The 19,036-nt window shown below is 41.7% G+C and overlaps 1 protein-coding gene across 7 annotated transcripts in view; it reads right to left on the bottom strand.

The window, feature by feature from the left end:
* The window catches only part of SPATA6L (spermatogenesis associated 6 like), an 84,698-nt gene that overhangs the window by 20,751 nt on the left and 44,911 nt on the right, over positions 1 to 19,036 (bottom strand). For all 7 annotated transcript variants that reach the window (XM_062208319.1, XM_062208314.1, XM_062208318.1 and 4 more), the window contains 3 exons: positions 11,648 to 11,772; positions 4,000 to 4,077; positions 2,177 to 2,416 (listed from right to left, as the gene is read on the bottom strand). In XM_062208319.1, coding sequence (XP_062064303.1) covers positions 2,177 to 2,416; positions 4,000 to 4,077; positions 11,648 to 11,772 — 443 coding nt within the window. The remainder of the gene's footprint in view (positions 1 to 2,176; positions 2,417 to 3,999; positions 4,078 to 11,647; positions 11,773 to 19,036) is intronic.

Genomic DNA, 19,036 nt, shown 5'->3' with positions numbered 1-19,036 from the left:
TGGTTCACTCCCCAGATGTCCTCAACAACTGGGATCTGGCTGAGGGCCAATGCTGGGAGCCAGCAATACAATCCAGGTCTCCCACATGGGTAGCAGGAACCCAACTATTCAAGTCATCACCACTGTCTTACAGGGCCTGCATTGGTAGGAAGCTGACGTGAGGAGCTAGAATCCAGGCACATCCATATTGGACACAGATGTCTTAAATTGACATCTTTTTTTAAATATTCATTTATTTATTTGAAAGGCAGAGTTACAGAGAGGGAGAGGCAGAGGTGGGGGGGAGGGGATCTTCTATCTTCTGGTTCACTTCCCAAATGACCGCAATAGCCAGGGCTAGGCCAGGCCAAAGCCAGGAGCCTTAACTGGCATCTTAACCACTGTGTTAAACACCCACTCTCTAGAGTTATTAAATTTGCCCACCACTTCCTGCAGGCTAAATCTACGATGGCCTTAATTAAGAACTTTCATTGCTTCTTACAAATACATTTTTTCTGCTCTTCAAAGTATCACCACTGAGCACCAATCTCAGTAAGAAAACTGAAGCTGTTATCTTTCAAACTGGTGAAGCTTCACTTTCAGACTGATAGAGTACACGCCAGCTTTTGCTATCCTTCTTCAACTCCTGTCAGTTCATAGACTCTTCTGGATAATGGTGAGTTATATGTAACAATCACACTCCACTACAATTTTCAAAAATTAGATGCATAGTTGGCTGGCATTTACTTAGCAAGTTCTCTATTCTCTGTACAAAATACCTTTATAGGAGTTTCCTTGCAATGATTCTAGGAAATGAACATAACTTAATTGCAGTTATTATTTAATTTGAATTCCCTCTTTGTTTATATCCCACACTTCCTTTATTCTATCCTCATCCACACTCTTTCCCCCCTACTAAAGAAATCTTTTATTTAAGGAATACAAACTTCATGCATTTCATAAGTACAACTTTAGGAATACAGTGATTCTTCCCAACATACCCACCCTGCCTCCCACTCTCCCAGCCCTCCACCTCCTCCCTCCCCCATCCCCAGTCACATTCTCCACTAAGATCCATTTTTGATTAACTTTATACACAGAAGACCAACTCTATGCTAAGAGTTCAATAATTTGCACGAAGAAAACAACAAAAACTGTTCCTCAACAGTCGAAACAAGGGCTGTTCATTGTCACTGCATCTTGAAGTTAAATTCACCTTTTTCTTTTTTTTTAGAAGTTTAATTAACTTTAAAGAAGCACCCAAGAATGATACATCTTTTGCATAGACATAATTATAATACAACTCTTTGAGGAGAGACGTCCTGTATGGGAAGTCAGTGCATAGTGACTCCTGTTGTTAATTTTTTTTTGACAGGCAGAGTTAGAGAGAGAGAGACAGAGAGAAAGGTCTTCCTTTTCCGTTGGTTCACCCCTCAAAATGGCTGCTACGGCTGGCGCGCTGCGCCAATCCGGAGCCAGGAGCCAGGTGCTTCCTCCTGGTCTCCCATGCGGGTGAAGGGCCCAAGCACTTGGGCCATCCTCCACTGCCTTCCCGGGCCACAGCAGAGAGGGGGACTAGAAGAGGAGCAACCAGGACAGAATCCGGCACCCCAATTGGGACCAGAACCTGGGGTGCCGGCGCCACAGGCAGAGGATTAGCCAAGTGAGCCACGTGCCGGCCTCTTGTTAATTTAACAATTAACACTCCTGTATGACATCAGTGATCCCCTAAGGCGCTTGTAATGAGCTGCCTAGGCTATGGAAGCCTTGCGAATCCACAAACACTATCAGTATTTAGACAAGGCTATGAGCAAAGTGGAAGTTCTCTCCTCCCTTCAGAGAACTCATCCACACTCTCACCATTCCCAAGTATTCTGAAAAACAGCTTTAAGGAGTGGGTGTCGTGGCAACCATCTGGATGCCCACATCCTATATCGAAGTGCAGGTTCAAGTCCCAGCTTCTTTACTTCTGATCCAGCTTCCTGCTAATACACACCCCGGAAGACAGGTGATGATGGCTAAAGTATTTGAGCCTCTGCCACCCATGTGGGAGACCCATATTGAACCCCAGCCTCTTTGCTTTGCCCTGGCCCAGACCTGGTTACTGCAGGAATTTGGGGAATGAACCAGAGCAGATGTATACATACACACATTTCAAGTAGAAAAAAATTTTTTTAAATAGTAACTTTAGGCTCACATGTCTAACCACAAATGGAGGCTTGCTTCCTGCTGAGATTTTAAAGTTATTTCCAAGAGTGAACTGAGCCGGCTGGTCCAGGAAGCAGCGTCGCATGGAATATGGAGAGGTGACCCGGGAGAACACGCCTGTGGGCATCCTGTCCAGATTATTCTCCTTTAGCATCATCTTGGTATTATTTAAGGGGAATGTTGGTCTATGTGATGTCGATAAAGGCCTTTGTGACTTATATCTTTCTTCCTGAAATTAAAAAAAAGAATATTTTTAAAAACAAAAAAGAAGGAAACTCAATCAGGATATAACTATTAAATTGATCTTTTTTTGTTGAAAGGAAGAGTTAGAGAGAAAGAAAGAGAGATAAAGATCTCTTCCCTCTGCTGGTGCACTTTCCAAATGGCCACAAAATGGCTGTGGTGGGGCTCGCTCGCTCTCTTGCTCGCTCTCTCTCTCTCTCTCTCTTTGAAACCAAATGTAAGTAAGTTTTTTAAGTAAAACAAAAGGTAAGCATATTAAGACCCTACTAGGATATAAAAACAAGATTAAAATGGTGGAACGGGAGAGAAAGAAGACTAAAAAAATCACTGTGAACACATCACAAATAAACTAGAGAGTAAAAAAGAGAAACTAAAAAGCAGTTATATCTTCCTTAAAATTAACAGTTCATTGGTCTCCTGCTATATAAGTCATTACACCAAGGAAACTGATGGATTTGCAGACAAGTGGCCCTCCTGAGTCCCTGCCCCTTAACCAAAGCCCGCATTTTCCAGGAGCAAAGGTGAGATTTAGGATAGATGTATTGTTTCACTTACCAATGCTACTCTACCTTGTCCCAAAGTATCTGAAGAAGCTTTACAAATTACCTTCATAACTTCTCCATTTTGTTCTAGAAAGGACTTTAGATGGCTACGAAATTACGAACAATAAGGTAAAAGAAAAACAAAAGACATCAGGGTGCAGGGGAAATGGGAGTGGAAGAAGACAGTGAAATGGAAGTAGTGTGCCCGGAGACCCTGCGACCCCCTAGTTTACCAAATCGGACAACATGCACAACTGTGATCATCAGCCATAGCAAAGGGAAGGCAGACAGACTGTTACTCATGAGATCAAGGGCAGAAGTCACAGCAAAGCAGCAACAGCTAACTAGCCTGCTTATGTCAAACTTGCAATCTTAGCTTTTGAATTACTTGCTCTACCAACTACACCATGCTGTGCTAGGCTGAGGGGGGCCAGCGCTGTGGCATAGTGGGCTAAACCTGCAGCACCAGCATCCCATATGGGTGCCAGTTCGTGTCCGGCTGCTCCTCTTCTGATCTAGCGCTCTGCTATGGCCTGGGAAAGTAGTGGAAGATGGCCCAAGTGCTTGGGCCCCTGCACTCACATGGGAGACTCAGAAGAAACTCCTTGCTAGAAGAAGAAGTTAAAACCTAGCAAAAACTTTCCAGGTTTCTGCTTGTTCAATTTCATCTATACAAGGTAAATCAAGTTTGGGTTAAGATTCTTTAAATTTGAGGGGGTGCTCTTGCTCCTGAGTTTAGCTTCCTCATAATACAGACTCTGTGAAGCTGAAGTGACTGGGTTCCTGCCACCCATATGGCAGACTGTTTTGAGTTCCTGAGTCTCAGTTTCAGTCCCAGCTGAAACTGGGGGCTGTTGTGGACATTTGAAAAGTTGCACAGCAGAGAGCAACTCTCTTTCAATTAAATAAAAAAGAAATTTTGAAAAACAAAACTAAATAAATAAATTTGAGGGAGAAATTCCTACCATTTCTATCACTGTGCTTTTGTGGTTTTTTGTTTTTTTGTTTTTTTTTTTACTGTACTTACCAGAAATCTGTTTCTATGTAGAAACACACATTCTCGGATGGCTGTCCTTGTAGCAAACTCTAGTTTGGGAGCAATGCCCTAAAAATAAAGTAGCAGAAAAGATGCAAAGTTCACTGGAAACAGTTCATTGCCTATCTCATCCTGACATGCAATCATGCAAAACCTAACTATTCCTCTGTGTGATGGCATAATCTGCACATATTATCTAAAATACATATGAGATAACAACAGTGGAACACTTATGTAATGTGCATTATGTACGTAACCAAGGCCTCAGTACTCTATATTTGCATATTTATTTAATCCCCATAAGATAGGTCATTGTAGTATATCTCCATTATGTAGATGAATAAACTAAGATAGTTTAAGTAACTATTAATGACAGAGCTACTAACTGGACTCAGTCCAGCTCTGGTGGCTGCTGACAGCGACTCTGGGTAAAATATTGGACCCTAAGGGGCAGGTGTGTGAAGCAGTGGTCACTGCTTGGGATACCCACATGCTACACGAGAGTGCTTAGCACAAGCCCTGGCTACTCTGCTTCCAATTCACCCTTCTGCTGATGTGCACCATGGGAAGCAGGGGACGATGATTCAAGTGCTTGGGTCCCTGCCACCCATGTAGGAGACCTGGACTGAGTTTCAGGCTTCTGGCTTTGAGCTGGCCCAGTCTTGGTATTGCAAGCATTTGGGGAATGAATCACCAGATAGAACAACTCTGTCTTTCGTATTTTTTTCTTTCTACTTTTAATAAATAAATTTTAATAAATAAAATTGATACCTTTAAAATAAATAAGCAAAACATTGGGCCATGGAATTGAATGATATTACCTAGGGGAAGGGATGGATACAGGTTCTCCTTCCCTCCTACCTGTTTTTAAAAACCTGCTTTAGGGGCTAGCGCTGTGGCATAGTGGGTAAAGCCTCCGCCTGCAGTGCCAGCATCCCATATAGGTACCAGTTCAAGTCCTGGCTGCTCCACTTCCAATCCAGCTCTCTGCTAATGGCCTGGGAAAGCAGTGGAAGATGGCCCAAGTACTTGGCTGCTACACCCACGTGGGAGACCTGGAGGAAGCTCCTGGCTCCTGGCTTCGGCCTGTCCCAGCCCTGGCTGTTGCAGCCATTTGGGGAGTAAACCAGCAGATGGAGGATCTCTCTCAGTCTCTTTCTCTCTTTCTCTCTCTCTCTCTCTCTCTCTCTCCTCTCTGTATCGCTGCTTTCAAATAAATCTTTTTAAAAAAAGCTTGCTTTATGTCTTCTATTAAACCTTTATGTTCACTAGATCTATTTCCAATGCTTCCTTTTGTTTAATAAATTGCTACTATCTTTATCTTACCATACTGTCTCAATTGTTGTGTTAAATATGAGGGTGCTTCAAGAAGTTTATAGGAAAATGGAATCAAATGGCACATTTGGAGTGGGCTGTATGGCACAGCAAGTTAAGTCACATCTCAGATTGCCTGCACACCATATGAGAGTGCCTAGGATTAAGTCCTACCTCTGCTTAAATCCAGCTTCCTGCTAACATACCTGGGAGTTAGAAGATGATGGCCTAAATGCTTGTGTTCCTGCAACCATGTGGGCTTGTGGCTTTGGCCTGGCCCAGCCCTGGCTGCTGGCTGTTATAGGCATTTAGAGAGCCAACTAGCATACGAAAGATCAATCGATCTATCTATCTATGTGTGTGTATGTGTGTGTCTCCCTCTCACTATGCCTTTCAAATAAATAAAACTTTTTTAAAACAAAGGTTTATTTTGGTACCAAAATACTTTTCTCTCTTATTCTTTACTGTTATTTGATGGAGGGTGGAGAAAGAAAGACAGAGACAGGCTTACAGGGAGCATTCTCTTCTGGTAGTTCACTCCCCAGCTGGGAGTCAGCTCAATCCAGATCTCTCCATGAGTGACAGGAACCTTTACTACCACCTCCCAAGACATGCATCAGCATGAAGCTGCAGCCAGGAGCTGGAAGTAGCAGTGGGTATCGAACCCAGGCACTCCAGTATGGAATGCAAGCATCTTAATTGCTAGGCTCAACACATTCCTAACCTTAACTTTTAATCCCATTTTCCACGACCTTTTGAAGCACCTTCATCTATAATCTACCCTATTCAATTTTTTTAATGCTGCAAAATAGGTATAATTATCATTATCCCATTTTACAGACGATAAAACTGAGAAATGTACAGAAGCTAAAAGCAATTCAAATATTCTTTATGAGCGAATCTATAATGGAATCCACGCAGAAACAACAAAGAAACAACTACTGACATACAACTACATAGATGAATCGCAAAGGCATTAATCCAAATGGGAGAAGCCAGTCTCAAAAGGTTACCTGTATATGATACTAACAAAAAAAACTACAGTGATGGAGCACAGATAGTGGCTTAAGGAGGGTGTATCTATAAAGGGGAAACATTAGGAAATTTGAGTGATGATGCAACTGTTCTATATCCTGACCATTGTGGTTTCACAAATCTATACATGTGTTAAAATTCATGGAATGGTATACTCAAAAAAATGCCACTTTACTATATGATGATTTTAACAGTACAATTGTCTTTCCAAAAGATCTGAGGCTTAGAAAGATAGAAAGCAATTTCCTCTAAGGTCACATGGTTTATAAATGGCACAGCAGGAACAGGATCTGGGTCCGACTGAGTTCCAACTGTCTCCAGCCGATCTCAACAACTCCCTGTCAGCCTCTCCGAGCAGGACCCCTCTGCAGTAATCTCCCCTAGTGAAATCAACTTGGTCAAGCATTTCTTGTCTCAGAGACACCTTCTCTTTCTTCTTTCCCATCCACGTCTTACCCATTTCTCAAAGTATCCTCTCCCTCTATCTCTCATATTTCACTTTCATTTATGTGACTTACATTTCAGGTGCTTCTTTTTTTTTTTTTTTTTTGACAGGCAGAGTTAGACAGTGAGAGAGAGAGAAAGAGAAAGGTCTTCCATCCATTGGTTCACCCTCCAATGGCTGCTACGGCCAGCGCTGCGCCGATCCGAAGCCAGGAGCCAGGTGCTTCTCCTGGTCGCCCATGCAGGTGCAGGACCCAAGCACTTGGGCCATCCTCCACTGCACTCCCGGGCCACAGCAGAGAGCTGTGGGTGCTGGCACCGCAGGTGGAGGATTAGCCTAGTGAGCCACAGCGCTGGCTTCAGGTGCTTCTAAAATGGATGCGCAGCAGCTGAAGCTCTAGAGAAGTAGAAAGCTATCATTTCCTGCATGCTCTCTGCGTGGGCCGAGTGCACTTAGGGGCTTTCACATGTGTGATCTCGCTTGCTCCTCAGAAAGCCTGTGGAGTGCAGACAACTGTATCCCCATTTGACACGTGAGGAACAGGCAGAAATCTGAGTAGTCTAGCCAGTGGCACATGGTTGGGATCAGTAGAGCCAGAGTTTGAAATGCTGCCACATTACAAACCCCACTTCCTTTCCCTTATTCCATGCTATAGATGAACAGGTCAGCCTGTTTCCCACACATTCATTTATTCCTGTGCACATTCATCTCTCTATGCAACAAATGCTTATAGATGCAACCTACATCCTTGGGTCTAGGGTGCACAGCATTCCCACAGCAGTGAAAGGTCTGTATCAGGAACTCATGAAAAACTGTCTGGGCTTATAAACACAGGGGCCCAGTTGCTATACAGGATCAGCCAATCCAGGGGGCAAATGATAAAGAATGTACAATATTATGACTCAAGCAGCCTTTCTGTTATCAAAGTGACCATGTGAAGAAGAGAGTGTGGGAGAGCTCCAGGGTCCATAGTGCTACTGGTGGAATCCCAAGATCCTTACAGGTGTGCCAAGCCCAAGGTCCCCCATGACCTAGTAGTCTGAGCCTGAACAAGTCACCTCTTGAGACAGACTCATTGCATCACAGGGATGCAGTATTGACCATTATATGATGGCACAATAAATACAAGTACTAAAGGCCACATTATTATGCACTTAACCAAGTACTAGGCATTATGGCAAAAGTACACATACGGGCACAGTACTTCATTTAATACAATAATCCTATAAGGGATGTACTATTACAGAACCATTTTACAGATGAGGAAACTGAGGCACACAGAGTTTAAGTAATTCACCCAAAATCTCACAGCCATCGGGTGACAAAACTAGGATTGAGCCAGACAATCTGACTTCACATTCAGCTGTTACACATGTTTCTCAAATTCCTCACCCACGTTGCCTAGATAGGAGGACAGATGTCTCCTTCCAGGAAGGAATCCACACCCTGTAATGCCTGTACTCCTGGCAGTGAGTCACGGACAATAAGGAGAAACATGTTTTCTTTTACATGGCAGTGCAGATCTCACCCTAGCATAACAAGATAGATGTTGAATCTTATCTAATCACCTTAGCAAAGGGATACTGGTGATGATGGTTAAGTAAATAAGAGAGTTTACAGTATAATCTTCATTTCTAGAATGATAATACTAAAAGTCACATTTTAGTGAAGAAACAAATATAATTATTAATAAATTGATGAGAAAATAAATGAATGACTTTGCCTGACTTGTACATGTAATTCATTCCCACTTCCCATCATAAAGAAAAGAAATAGCATAGTGGGATGGAATAAATATGAGAGAATCAACATCGTGCAGGGACTGAGAGTGCTCACCTGAGGGAATCCCTGCTCCAATATTTCCAGGCTCTGGGTACATTTCTAAAACCCCTGCACCAGCTTTCCCACCCATAAAATTGCAAAACAATAGTAGCCACCTGACAAGGCCAAGGAGGAGTAGCTCTGATAACCCTCAGAGCGAGCACAGCACACGGCCCACTAGCCTGCTATTTAGGAAGTAAAGTGAGTATCAGCTATTTAAAAAAAAAAAAAACTTTGCTAATTGGTTTATTTTCCTTTTTATTTTTTGAGAGAGAGAGATTGAGCCCCTTTATGTTTTTACAAATTGTTTAAAATATAGTCTGATTGACTTAATTGTAGAATCAATACTTTATTTAAGAGGCATGGCAGTATTTCCACACATTTTTAAAGCCTTTCTCTAATGATAACCTGTATTTATGAAAAACATTATAAACACAGCTTCCTGTCTTTAGGATTTATGCCCAGAACGTTAAGAGACAACACTTGAGAAAATAGAAGTGTGTTTTTCCTTCTCTTGATACCTAGCTGGATACCAGCCTAGTACTTGCAGATGGCTTTTATTAAAAGGGAAACCAAAGATAACGGAGTGTGCCCCACCTGATTCTCATCCTTTTTTATTTCCTTTCAGCTTCTGAGGAGCAATACTCCAACAACTCAAAGTAACAAAGGCAAGTGTCTCACAGGCATGATGGCTATAACTGATACACAGATTACAGAGAAAAATAAATGGTTTCAGTAATATTTGTCAAGTCCCCAAAGACAATAAAGGGCTTAAAGTTATAGCCATTAGAAATTTTGACTAGGAGACCCTCTGATGAATGCTTACTGTTGCAGTGTTAGACTTAGAAATTTGTGTCATCCAGCAGACTCATAGAATGGCAGATGTCCTAAACAACACTCTGGCCTCAGAATCAGCCCTTAAGGCATTCGGATCTGGCTGAAGAGCCCATGAGAGTATAGCAGGTATGGAAAGCCAAGATGCCATGGAAAAGAAAAAAAAAAAAAAAGAAGAAGAAGACCTAAATGAAAGATCTCTGTGAGTGAGATCCCAGTGGAAAGAACGGGGCCATCAAAGAAGGAGGTACCTTTCTCTGAAGGGAGGAGAGAACTTCCACTTTGACTATGACCCTATCGGAATAAGATCAAAGTCAGCGAACTCTAAAGGCTTCCATAGCCCTGGCAACTCATGACTAGAGCCTAGGGAGATTACTGACGCCATGAACAGGAGGGTCAAATTGTTAAGTCAGCAACAGGAGTCACTGTGTACTTACATCCCATGTGGGATCTGTCCTTAATGTGTTATCTAATGTGCAGTGATGCTATAACTAGTACTGAAACAGTATTTTTACACTTTGTGTTTCTGCGTGGGTACAAACTGATGAGATCTTTACTAATTATATACTGAATCGATCTTCTGTATATAAAGATAATTGGAAATGAAAAAAAAAAAACCTGGTGTTAAATTGGAAATGGCATAGAAAATTAATTAATTTTTTTAAAAAAATATTATGTAGGATCTCTGTCTTTAATGTGCTGTACACTGTTATTTAATGCTATAACTAGTACTCCAACAGTATTTTTTTTTCACTTTGTTTGCTATATGGGGGCAAACTGTTGAAATCGTTACCTAATATATACTAAACTGATCTTCTGTATATAAAGAGAATCGAAAATGAATCATGATGTGATTGGAAGGGTAGAGGGAGCGGGAAAGGGGAGGGCTGTGGGTGGGAGGGAAGTTTTGGGAGGGGGAAGCCATTGTAACCCATAAGCTGTACTTTGGAAATTTATATTCATTAAATAAAAGTTTAATAAAAAAAAAAGAAAGAAAAGAAATTTGTGTCATCATAAACATCCTGGAAACAGAAGTCCTGCATGTTACATGCTCTGCACTGTCCACCAACAAAGCAGAAACAATGACAATTCATTAAGTAATAACAATAACAACCCATGGGGCAGGAAAAAAGTTGAATAGTAAATATGTTTTTCATAATTTACAAAAATGTGGCTTTTATAATGGAGATCATTCTATTAAAAATAAGTTTTTAAAAACATATTCAAGGGGGCTGGCACTGTGGCATAGTACGTAAAGCCACTGCCTGCAGTGCGGGCATCCCATATGGGTGCCAGTTCAAGAGCTGGCTTCTCCATTTCTGATTTAGCTCTCTGCTGTGGCCTGGGAAAACAGTAGAATATAGTGCAAGTGCCTGGGCCCCTGCACCCGTGTGGGAGACCCAGAAGAGGCTCCTGGCTCCTGGCTTTGGATCGGCGCAGCTCTGGCCATTGTGGCCAGTTGGGGAGTTGACCAGAGAATGGAAGACCTCTCACTCTCTCTCTCTCTCTCTCTCTCTTTCTGCCTCTCCTCTCTCTGCATAACTTTGACTTTCAAATAAATAAATAAATCTTTAAAAAAAATTCAAGTGACATAAAAGTTGAGAAAATAGCTGTGGCAACAGAAATCATCACAGATAAACATCAAAACGAGTATTTTTCACTTGGATTCATATAACCACCCCCAAACAGATTATCAACTGAGTATCTATTGGATCTTTTAAGACCCTTCAGTAATTATCAATTACCTGTCGATTTCCTCTCTATTTAACAATATTTGCCTTGGCTAATCTGAAGGAAAATAGTGTTTATAAAAAACTGGAAGCACAAAATAAATAAGGAGTAATAACATCACTACTATTGTTACTTTAGTCACAACAGCTATGACTAACCCTTCTGTTAAGCTGCAATAAGAGGAGGATGAAATAACAACCTTTTTATAACTATGTGACACAGTATGGCAATGAATCAGTCTGATACAATAACAACACTTCCATCTCTCAGATCAACAGTGGAACTCAGTATAAAATTTGGTAATCTGAGTTAGAAACCCAGTAGGGCCACTAAGCAGACAACAGTGGTCCTAACCAAGATAAAGCCACAGGTCCATGACCAAGCCTGGCAGGAATAATACTTTCAGGTCCCAGGAATCTCCCTCCTACCCAAAGCCCAGCTGGGCAAGAATCTACTTACTGGAAAACCTATGGCTGTCTTCATGAGCACCTCCCGATACATCCCAGGGTGCGGGGGCGTCAGCTTGGGCTCAGGGAAAAGAAAATCCCGTGTGTTTTTTTCGTAGTAAGCCAACTCTTCCCACACTAGAAAGAAAGGAGCAAAAGTGTTAAGTGTTCACATCTACATCCCTAGGCTTAGCAAAATAAAAGTTTGGACAGATGACAGCAGAGTTGGCACTCAGATAAAAATAGACTTTTCGATCCCAGCAAAACATTATTCCAGAGGAGAATAACTTTTATTTTGAACCTCATGGATAACATGAGAGAAAAAAGACTGAAGTGTTGCCTTATAAAACAGAACAAGAAAATCTTTCTTCCATTCCATTCTTTCCTTCAACAAATGGTTAATAAGAGCAAACCTTAGCCCTGCAATAGAACACCATGGTAGGCCCAGCCCTGTCTACATGAAGGTTATGTTTAGACTGCAGTTCGATGTGTTCTGTGATATAGGGATGCTAATGACTAAGAGAACAGTGAGAGGTACAAGTCTCAGAAGGGGTGGAATCAACCCAGAGGGCACCAGGGATATTTGTGGGAACACTGCAAAAGTAGGTGCCCAGGCAGCAAGGGTGTGCTACACTCTGCACACGGAACAACTTCCCCATTCTTTGTAATCTGCTAATATTCTACCAAACATTCTTGTAGGCAAAAGACTATTCTATAATTATATGAGCCAAGAGCCTAACCGTATGCTACATGTAAACATACAGCATATTTTGCATGATTTTAAAATATACTGAATTTCCAAGAAATGCAGGTATTGGGTAAATCAAGGAACCACTGTATTTTGTTTTGTATGAATCTTTACCAAGACCTGTTTGCCATTTTAAAAAGTCACAACACATCTAAGTGCTTCATTCTGCCCAACCTTTACATAGTGATACAAACATCATTTTATTCTAAACCACTTTCATTTCTCCTCATTTTCCAGTTGGAATATTATATTGATTTTTCTGCAATTTTCTGTGTAAGTTGGTTATATTAACTGTGACTGTTACTTCACTATGTTAAAGGGAATGCTACTAAACACCCATCATGAAAAGATCTTGGGTCCAACAGGGTTCACAGATTCTGAGCTAAAGGAGAGAGGAGCTGCCATTTGCATTGTCATCTTTGACAGCACAGCAGGCATTACATCAGTGATTTGGACAGGCAGTGACCCCTGTACAGAGCACTACCAACAAAGTAACTGTTTATTTCTCTTGGTGTACAGTTTGTGTTTCTAGGAATTCATCCATCTCTTGTTTTGCTAGTCTCTATTTCACATATTTCCCCTGAAATCTTCATTATTTCCTCTGACTGCCTTGAGTTTCACTTGCTCTTCCTTTTTAACTTTTTTGTGATTTAAAGTTAGTTTATTTATTTGAGATTATTCTTTCTTAATGGAGGCATTTACAATTATAAATTTTCCCATAGGACTATTTTTGCAGACATACACTTCCTTTTGACCTCTGTCTTCACTTCATCTATTAGTTTTAGTATGTTTTGTTTTCCTCTTCATTTACCTCAAATTTTCTGTATTTCCTAATTTCCCATGTGACTTCTTGTGACACTAGCTAAGAAAAGATTGTTCAATTCCTACATATTTTTAAATTCCCCAAATTTTCTCTGTTAACGATTTCTGCTTTCACTCTATTGTGATCAGAGAATAAACTTTTTATTATTTCAATCCTTAAAAAAAAAAATCAGTGAGCCAGAGGATGCAAGATGGCAGAATACAGAGGGAGCTTACTGTTCTAGTCTAGAAGAAGACAGTTTTAAAAACGTGGAGACAGTGTAGTCTCAGGGAAGAGTTAGGGAGAAAATGGCAGAAGAAACTCCACACAAAGTAGAGAGACACAGTGGAACTACATGGAGGGAATGGACATGCACAACTCAGGACTCCAGCAACTGAGAACCTCAGTACAAGCTTTGGAATGAGGTGAGACAAGACCGCAGGACCCCAAGCCACTGGTGATAAAGCTGTAGGAATAGCTTGGCAGGAATCTGGCTCAGAGCCCTGTGGGGGACAGTGCACCTCCCAAACTAGAGGAGGAAAAAAGGGAAGGGGGCATGTTTCTCCCTGATCACCCCACAGCAATGTCCTATAGCAAGCCAAGAGAGTGCAGGCACCATTTTGGACACTAAGTAACAGCTGTGCCAGTTCCGCGTCCACGTACCCAGCAACTGGCCCAATGGAAACAACTGACAGGGGGCTGGGTGCTCGTGACCATGGGAGGCTGTGTGCCCAGATTGTGAAAATGTTGTGGCTGAGTGGGAGGGCTCAGAGTGTGGCTGGGACTTCAGGCAGTCACTCTGAGAGGCTCCACGTGCTTGAAGCTCCCTGATTTCCTGGTAAGGGTCATTGCTGCAGAATCCATGCTTACACTGAGGACTGCATGGATCCTTTGTGTGGTTTGTGTGGCAGCATGGACAAACATTATACCCACTGAGGATGGCACCCAGGCATTGGTCTCCTTTGTGCAGAGGAGGTGAGCATGAGACTACACCAATAGATCAGAACAAATCTCCCCTCTGATTAAAAAAAAAAACAAACAAGGAGACTTACCATGCCTAACCTGGGTGTCACCTTGGACACTTCCATCATGCTGGATCACTGAACGGAGCTCCCTGGTAACACCCACCACACACCTCTAGGTATTCACTGAAAAACTAGACATTCCACTAAGCCACAGAGGAATAATCTAAAAATAAAAGCCATCACAGGGGAAAACACAAAACACAACAAAAAAGAAACCAATGACTATCTCCACAAATGCCTAAAAATAAATGCAGCCAGTCAAAAAACAAGAATAAGACAACATGATGCCCCCAAAAGAATAAAACACATCAATACTAGAATGTGAAGATGAAGAGATTGAAGAAATGCCAGAAACAGAATTCAAAAAAACTGATAGTAGGATTACTTAGAGTAATAAGAAGCAAATCCAAGAACTGATGAAATCTGTACATGACATGAAAGAAAAACTTTCCCATGAAATTGAAATCTTAAAGAGAAATCAAAATGAACCTTGGAAATGAAGAATTCAAAAGAACAAATAAAAAAAGCCAGACTCAGTGAAGCAGAAGAAAGAATATCCAAGTTAGAAGAAAAATCACTAGAAATTTTATAATCAAACCAAAAAAAAAGAGGAGGTGGAGGCGGAGGTGGAGGAGGAGGAAGAGGAGGAGAAGGAGGAGAAAGAAGGGGAAGGGCAAGGAGAAGAAGAAGAGGAAGAAGAAGAAAAAATCAGAAAACTTAAAAACACTGTTGGAGATCTATGGGATACTATCAAATGACACAACATAAAGGTCTTAGGAGTTCCTGAAGGCATAGAAAAAATGGATTATAAGGCCTTTTTAGTGAAATAATTACAGAAAAATTCCCTAATTTGGGGAAAGAAAGGGACAACGAAGTTACAGGAAGCACACAGAACTCCTAATAGATAGAACCAGAAAAGATCTTCACTATGACACAATGTAGTAAAACTTTCCACAGTAAAACATAAAGAAAAGATTCTAAAATGTGCATGAGAGAAATACAGATTACTTCCAGAGGATCTCCAATTAGACTCACAGGTGAATTCTCATCAGAAACCCTAAAAGCTAGAAGATGATTGTTGAGATATAGTCCAAGTTTTGAGAGAAAATAACAGTCAACCCAGAATACTTTTACCCTGCAAAGCTCTCATTTATGAATAACAAATAGAAACTGAAAGAATTTGTCATCACTCATCCAGTCTTCAAGAGTTGCTTAAGGATGTGCTACACACAAAAACACAGAAGCACTGTCATCACTACAAAAGAAGGTGAAGGCAGAAAAGACCTCTAGTAAAAGTACAAAGGAAATCCAAAGTAAACAATAGGAATATTTGTGGAAAAACTGCAGGATCAAGTCATTCCTTATCAATAGTCATCTTGAATGTAAGTGGCCTCAACTCTCCAGTTAAAAGATACAGAGTAGCTGAATGGATTAGAAAACAATAACATCTACAAGAAACACATCTCACAAAGATACCCGCAGACTCAAAGTAAAAGGATGAAAAAAGATATTCCATGCTAATAGAAAACAAAAAAGGGCGGGTGTTACCATTCTAATATCAGAAAAAATAGATTTTAACATAAAAATTGTTAGAAGAGACGAAGGGCACCATGTAATGATTAAGGGGCCAATTCAACAGGAAAATATGACTATAATAAATGTAAATGCACCCACTTACAGCTCACCTGGCTATTTAAAGAAATGTTAATGTATCTCAAGGAAGACAGAGACTCCAATACAATAGTAATGGGGGACTTCAACACCCCACTTTCATCAATGGACAAATCAACTGGACAAACAGCAATGGCACAACAAAGTTAATCAGCACTATAGAGCAATAGACCTCATAGATACCTACAGAACTTTCCATCCTACAGTTGCAGAATACACATTCTTCTCACCAGTGCATGGAACATTCTCTAGGATTGATCACATGCTGGCCACAAAGCAAGTCTCAGCAAATTCAAAAAAATCATATCATGCATCTTCCTGGACCACAATGGAATGAAGCTGGAAATCAACAACTCGGGAATTTCTAGAACAAATGCAAACACATGGAGACTGAACAACATGCTCCTGAATAAACAGTGGGTCACTGAAAAAATCAAAAGAGAAATCAAAAAATTTCTGGTAACAAATTAAGATGATAATACAACATATCAAAACTTATGGGGGGCCGGTGCCATGGCTCACTAGGCTAATCCTCCACCTTGTGGCACTGGCGCACCAGGTTCTAGTCCCAGTCGGGGCGCCGGATTCTGTCCCAGTTGCCCTTCTTCCAGGCCAGCTCTCTGTGTGGCCCGGGAGTGCAGTGGAGGATGGCCCAAGTGCTTGGGCCCTGCACCCCATGGGAGACCAGGAGAAGCACCTGGCTCCTGCCACCGGATCAGCGCGGTGCGCTGTCCGCAGCGTGCCTACCACGGCGGCCATTGGAGGGTGAACCAACGGCAAAAAGGAAGACCTTTCTCTCTGTCTCTCTCTCTCTCACTGTCCACTCTGCCTGTCAAAAAAAAAAAAAACTTATGGGGGCCAGTGCCGTGGTGCACTAGGTTAGTCCTCTGCCTGCAGTGCCGGCATCCCATATGGGTACCGGTTCTAGTCCCGGTTGCTCCTCTTTCAGTCCAGCTCTCTGCTATGGCCTGGGAGGGCAGTGGAAGATGACCAAAGTGCTTGGACCCTTGCACCTGTATGGGGGACCAGGAAGAAGCACCTGGCTCCTGGCTTCGGATCAGCATAGCTCCAGCCATTGCAGCCATTTGGGGAGTGAACCAGAAAGGGAGGACCTTTATCTCTGTCTCTCTGTCTCTCACTGTCTGTGGCTCTACCTGTCAAATAAATAAATAAAATCTTTTAAAAAATTAAAAATAATAAATAAAAACAACTTATGTGATATGGCAAAAGCAATATTAAGAGGAAAGTTTATAACAATTGATGCCTACATCAGAAAATTGAAAAGGCACCAAATAAATGAGTTATCTATGCATCTCAAAGACCTAGAAAAACAACAGCAAACCAAACCCAATACTAGTAGGAGAAAAGAAATTACTAAAATTAGAGAAGAAATAAATAAAATTGAAACCAAAAAACCAAAAATCTGGTTTTGTGAAAAAACAAACAAAATTGACACACCATTGGCCCAACTAACTAAAAAAAGGAAAGAGAAGACCCAAATCAATAAAATTAGAGATGAAAAAGGAAATGTAATAACAGACACCACAGAAATAAAAAGAATCACCAAAAATTACTACAAAGAGCTTTATGCCAGCAAATCAGGAAACCTAGAAGAAATGGATAGATTCCTGGACACATACAACCTTCCTAAATTGAGCCATGAAGACACAGAACACCTAAACAGACCAATAACTGAGACAGAAACTGAACCATAAGAAAGACATTCCAAACAAAGAAAAGCCCAGGACCGGATGGCTTCACTGGCTGAATTCTACCAGACGTTTAAAGAACTAACTCCAGGGGAAGAGGCAAGATGGCGGAATAGGGAGGGAGCACACCGAGAGTCCGGGAAAAGATAGTTCAATAAAAGTGGAGATTCTGTAGTTTCGGGGAAAAGTTAGGGAAAAAATACTGCAGAGGAAACTCTTCCAGAACTAGTGAGACAAGGTGGACCTGCACGGATGCCCATGGCGTAGGACACCAGCCGACGAGTCTATGCAACAGCGCTGAAAGGTGAGGTGAGACAGGGCAGCCAACACCACTGCAGCCGCTGCCGCCCCCCACAACCCACCCTGGGATGGACAGGTGAGACACGCATGACTGAGTGGGGGAGGAAATTGAAAACAAAACAAAGTGAATAGCACCTGCGGGAAGAGGGCATGATCCAGGGGGACGAACTGAGGGATTGAATTCGCCAGGATCCTTTGGTGTCTCTGCCCTCCCCCCAGTCAGAGCTGCAGTGGGCGGAAAGCAGCCATCTTGTTTGTTTACATTTGGGCATAAAGGAGAACGGCCTCTGCTTTCACATTCCGAAGGAGGAAACTTCAGGGGCGGAGTCCAAAGGTGGTCTGGAGCTACTCGGCACTCCTCGGGCAGGGGGCACAGCGAGGGAGAGTGGCTGACTAATGATCCCCAGGCACAGACATATCAGGGTGAACAAAGGAACAAGGAAACAGGCCCCAAGGGGCGGAGATCGGCACCTCACAGCCCTGACACCAGCCCACTCAAGTTACCAAAAAATAAATAAATAAAAAACAAATAAATAAACAAACTCTAGAAGGTAAAGCTGCCTGCTTACACTGGATATTGGTACAGACCCACAGCAACCCATAGCAGAGGGAAATCAACCTGAAAATCAAGCCAAACATAAATTCCAAAAAACAAAGGAAAAATCCAGAATAAGAATATAGAAGAACCTATAAACTCACCAATGGAACAGGCTAAACCACCCATAATAGAGGCTGAAGAAGAAGAAGAACTTGAAACCATGCCAGAAAAAGAATTCAGAAAGTTAATAATCAGATTACTTAGAAATAATGAGAAACAGTTTCAAGATCTGAATGAAAAGCAAGCCCAAGGATTAGAGGTACTAAAGAGAAGCCAGAATGAAATACTGGAAATGAAAACCTCAATTGACCATATAAAAAACACCGTGGAATCCCTCAGAAATTGAACAGATGAAATAGAAGAGGAAATATCAGAATTCGAAGACAAACTTCCAGAAATAATACAGTCAGTTCAAACACATGAAGAAGAAATTAGAAAATTTAAAAATACGGTTGGAGACCTACAAGATTCAATCAAGCGTTGCAATGTTTGGATAATAGGAGTCCCTGAGGGTGTGGAAAGAGAGAATGGATTGGAAGGCGTTTTCAA

The sequence above is a fragment of the Lepus europaeus genome, chromosome 12 (genome assembly GCF_033115175.1).
Source record: "Lepus europaeus isolate LE1 chromosome 12, mLepTim1.pri, whole genome shotgun sequence".
NCBI lineage: Eukaryota > Metazoa > Chordata > Mammalia > Lagomorpha > Leporidae > Lepus > Lepus europaeus.
Note: the sequence above shows the minus strand (reverse complement) of the source record. Positions and strands in the feature narration are given on the sequence as shown.